This window comes from Chenopodium album, chromosome 12, assembly GCF_948465745.1.
Source record: "Chenopodium album chromosome 12, dcCheAlbu1.1, whole genome shotgun sequence".
NCBI lineage: Eukaryota > Viridiplantae > Streptophyta > Magnoliopsida > Caryophyllales > Amaranthaceae > Chenopodium > Chenopodium album.
The window spans coordinates 19,121,667-19,125,524 of record NC_137845.1 but is presented as its reverse complement, the minus strand read 5'-3'; the positions used below and the strand labels follow the sequence as shown (position 1 = coordinate 19,125,524).

At 42.8% G+C, this 3,858-nt stretch overlaps 1 protein-coding gene across 1 annotated transcript; it reads left to right on the top strand.

Annotated features, from left to right (window-relative positions):
- Nucleotides 1-276: 276 nt before the first annotated feature.
- On the top strand, nucleotides 277-3,513 carry LOC145571027 (uncharacterized). The gene is made up of 8 exons (XM_081630128.1): nucleotides 277-546; nucleotides 1,038-1,274; nucleotides 1,459-1,666; nucleotides 1,718-1,904; nucleotides 2,019-2,104; nucleotides 2,372-2,652; nucleotides 3,172-3,399; nucleotides 3,499-3,513. Exons 1-8 carry the CDS (start codon nucleotides 277-279, stop codon nucleotides 3,511-3,513), a joined length of 1,512 nt encoding a protein of 503 aa, XP_081486254.1.
- Nucleotides 3,514-3,858: the final 345 nt, after the last annotated feature.

The window sequence follows — 3,858 nt, the reverse complement described above, 5'->3', positions numbered from 1 at the left end:
GGCATTGCTCTATTATGGAAGAAGGATATTGTTGTTTCTTTGGGCTCTATGTCTGTGCATCATATTGATGTAGAGGTGGGTAAGGGTTTTGGTGATGAAAATTGGAGACTAACAGGATTTTATGGTTGGCCGGAAGTTGGGAACCGACACCTTTCTTAGAGCTTACTTCGAGAGTTAGCATCCCAATCACAGTTACCATGGGTTAGCATAGGTGACTTCAATGAGATTTTGTTCCCAACTTAGAAGAGTGGTTTTAATGATAGAGCAGAGTGGAAAATGGCCAATTTTAGGGATGCGGCCAATTCTTGTGGATTGAGAAATATTTCTTATTCAAGATATGACTTTACTTATGATAACGGGAGAGAAGGTGCAGCGAATACACAGTGTCGTATTGACAAAGCCCTCGCTACTGATTCCTGGTTGGCTATGGCTCTAGAGGCTCATTTGATACATATTGATAGGGAATGGTCCGATCATGCCCTAATTAAGCTTGTTGTATGGAAGAAGTTAGGGGACAAACCCTTTAGGTTTGAGCAGATGTGGCAGGTGGATGAGGGGTGTGAGAATACTGTCGATTTGGCCTAGAATGGTGCGTTCTCACTGGATTCAAAACCGGTAGCTTGCGTCGAGGGGTTGAAAAGATGGAGTAGTGAAAAATTCGGTGCGACTTTTCATGAATTAAGGAAGAAACGCAAGAAATTGCAGAAATTGAATCGTGGGAAGCTTTCGGCATCACATTTAGAGCAACGAAAGGCTCTAGTTAGGGATATTGTTGGGTTAGTATGTCATGAGGAGGTCTACTGGAAGCAGCGTTCGAGAGTCTTATGGCTTTCGGAAGGGGACCGTAATACTAAATTTTTTCACCAAAGAGCCTCGTGTAGGAGAAGAGCAAAAATACTATCCGGCGATTACAAGATGAGGATGGGATCCATCATTTCGATAAAGAGAAGATTGGGAGTATTGCGGTGAATTATTTTCGAAACATGTTTACTTCGACAAACCCATCTTTGATCGATCAAGCCTTTCAAAATTTTCAGAGTCGTATTACTGGTGAGATGAATGCGATTCTCAGAGCTGAGTGTACTACGGAGGAGGTTAAAATTTCCCTTAGTCAAATGCATCCTATCAAAGCCCCTGTCCCGGATGGTATGTGTCCTTTGTTCTTCCAGTCTTATTGGCATATTGTGGGATCTTCAGTCTCAAATTCTGTGTTGGCTATTTTGCGTGGTGATCCTATTTTTATTGCTCTTATCCCGAAAAAAATGGTGTTGATTGTATGTCAGATTTTAGGCCTATCTCTCTTTGTATGTGATTTATAAGTTGATTTCAAAGGTCTTGGCAAATAGGTTGAAATTGTTCTTAGATAAGATTATTGTAGTTCACTAGAGTGCGTTTACTCCCGGTTGATTGATAACTGATAATATTTTAGTGGCCTTCAAAATTTTTCATCATATTAAGAATTTGAATAATAAAGAGGGGTGTATGGCTCTAAAGCTTGATATGTCAAAAGCCTACGAAAGAATTGAGTGGGAATTTTTGGAGGCAGTATTGGTTAAGTTCGGTTTTGATGGGTCATGGAGAAATAGAGTTATGTATTGTGTTCGTTCGGTGTCTTTCTCGGTCCTTGTTAATGGTAGGCCAATGGAAGAGTTTATTCCTCACAGAGGTATTCGATAGGGAGATCCAATTTCTCCATATCTTTTTATTCTGTGTGCAGAGGTCTTTTCTCATCTCTTACGTAGTGAAAAGGAGAATGGTAGTCTACATGGTATTCGCATTGCCCCGACTGCTCCATCTGTTAATCATTTGCTCTTTGCATATGATTGTATTATTTTTTCGAAGGCAACATTGCAAGATGTCGGGGTGATCAAAGGGGTGCTTGAGACCTATGAGTTGGCTTCGGGGTAAAAAATTAATTTTGATTAGATGATCGTGAATTTTAGTAAGGGGGTTCGTGATGAGAGGAGAGTTGAGATTGCTGATGGTTTTGGGGTTAGAATAATTGATGTTCATGATAGGTATATTGGTCTTTCGACGATGGTTGGGAGGTCGAAGAAGTTTATAACAAAGGGAGTTAAGGAGAAGTTGTGGAAGAAGTTGCAGGGTTAGAAGGGGATGGTGCTTTCTAAGGCGGGTAAGGAGGTTATGATAAAGGCGGTGGCCCAATCTCTCCCTACCTATGCGATGAGTGTTTTTAAGTTTCCATCTTCTTTTTGTGATGAGTTGAGATCGTTGGTAGCTTAGTTTTGGTGGGGTCAAAAGCAAGGGGAGCGGAAAATACACTGGCTTGCTTGGAAAAAGTTGTGCCGAACCAAGAATGAAGGGGGTTTGGGGTTTCGAGATTTTAAGCTCTTTAACTGGGCTCTACTAGGTATACAGGCACGGAGATTGCTTATGTCCCCAGGCAGCCTCTTAGAGGAATTATACAAGGCTCGATACTATCCAAATTCAAATTTTTTGGATGCAAATATTGGTTCTCTTTTGAGTTACACTTGGTGTGGCATTTGTGAGGCTAGATGGGTGGTGAGGAGAGGTATGCGATGGAGAGTGGGGAATGGAGAGAGTATCCGGGTTTGGTCCGACCCTTGGATTCCGGGTACTCAATCGCATCGTATTATTTCTCATAGGGGCAATGTTGATGTGGATATGAAGGTGAGTGAGCTTATTGACATCTCTTCTTACACTTGGAAGTCGGATATATATGATTTCGCACACTTTTCTCCCTTTCAAAAGGGACGGGATTCTAAGTATCCCTTTAAGTCATAGGCTGCCAGAAGATTGCATTTGTTGGGGCTTGGAGAAGAATTGGGTGTATTCAGTGAAGTCGGCTTATAGGGCTATCTTTGATGACAATTGGAAAGACAAGGAGGAGGAGTCTTCGAATGGGCGTCAATTTTGGAGCAAAATATGGAATTTGAATTTGTTTCCTCGAGTTAAGGTGTTAGGTGGAGGGTGTGTCAAAATGCTCTTCCAACTAGGGAGGGTATTCACCGACGTGTCCATGACTATGATCCTACTTGTGGGGTTTGCAGCAGGGAGGTGGAGTCCGTGATTTACGCTTTGAAGGACTGCAATTTCGCTCGTGTTATTTGGAGTAAAAGTAAGTTATCTTCACTTATTTCTCAAGCTTTTTGTAATGTGGTGGATTGGTGGAATTATTGTTATGAGTAGTTGGAGGGTGATGAATTTGAAGAGCTCATTACTTTGTGTTGGGCTGTGTGGGGAGCGAGAAACAAGTGGGTTATGGAAGGGGATGATTTTGATCTGGAGAGAGTGATAGCCTATGCTGAGAGGATTGTAAAGGAGGCTAGAGAGGGGGGTCTGTTAAGAGTGAGCAGTGATGTGGCTGGCAACAGTCACGATGTGCAATGGTGCCCTCCGTCTTCTGCTTACTTCAAGGTGAACGTGGACGCTGGAGTGTAGGGGTCAGCAGGGTCTGGGCTGGGGGCTGTTATCAGGGATAACAGTGGGGCTATTCACTGCTGTGGTGTGCTGCAGGGGGCTGAGAAGTAGGACACTAAAATCGCTGAGGCTAAAGCGATTTGCTTGGGGCTGAAATTGGCGAAGGAGGAAGGCTTGGAGCGGTTAGTGGTGGAAAGTGATTGTTTGGGAGTGGTTGATTCGCTGCGTGGAGGGACGATTGGCTCGAGCGCTTTTCATCTTATCGTTGATGATATCTTAGATTTATGCTCTAATTTTATTGATGTAGTTTGATCTTTTGTTAAGAGGAGCGGGAATAGGGTAGCACATCCTCATTTCCAACCTTGGGATTTTGGTCAACGAGTGTGGAATAATAATTTCCCCGCTCGCATCTTGGATGTTGCAAACAATGATTTATTAATCTAAGTTCCCCTCTGT

What these genes read in the sequence shown, in the direction of transcription:
- LOC145571027 (XM_081630128.1), top strand. Translation starts at nt 277, where the DNA reads ATGGCCAATTTTAGGGATGCGGCCAATTCTTGTGGATTGAGAAATATT. An exon ending in GGTTTGAGCAGATGTGGCAG is followed by an intron (nt 547 to 1,037) that starts GTGGATGAGGGG and finishes CAAAATTTTCAG; the next exon opens with AGTCGTATTACTGGTGAGAT. An exon ending in GTTGTGGAAGAAGTTGCAGG is followed by an intron (nt 2,105 to 2,371) that starts GTTAGAAGGGGA and finishes GGGCTCTACTAG; the next exon opens with GTATACAGGCACGGAGATTG.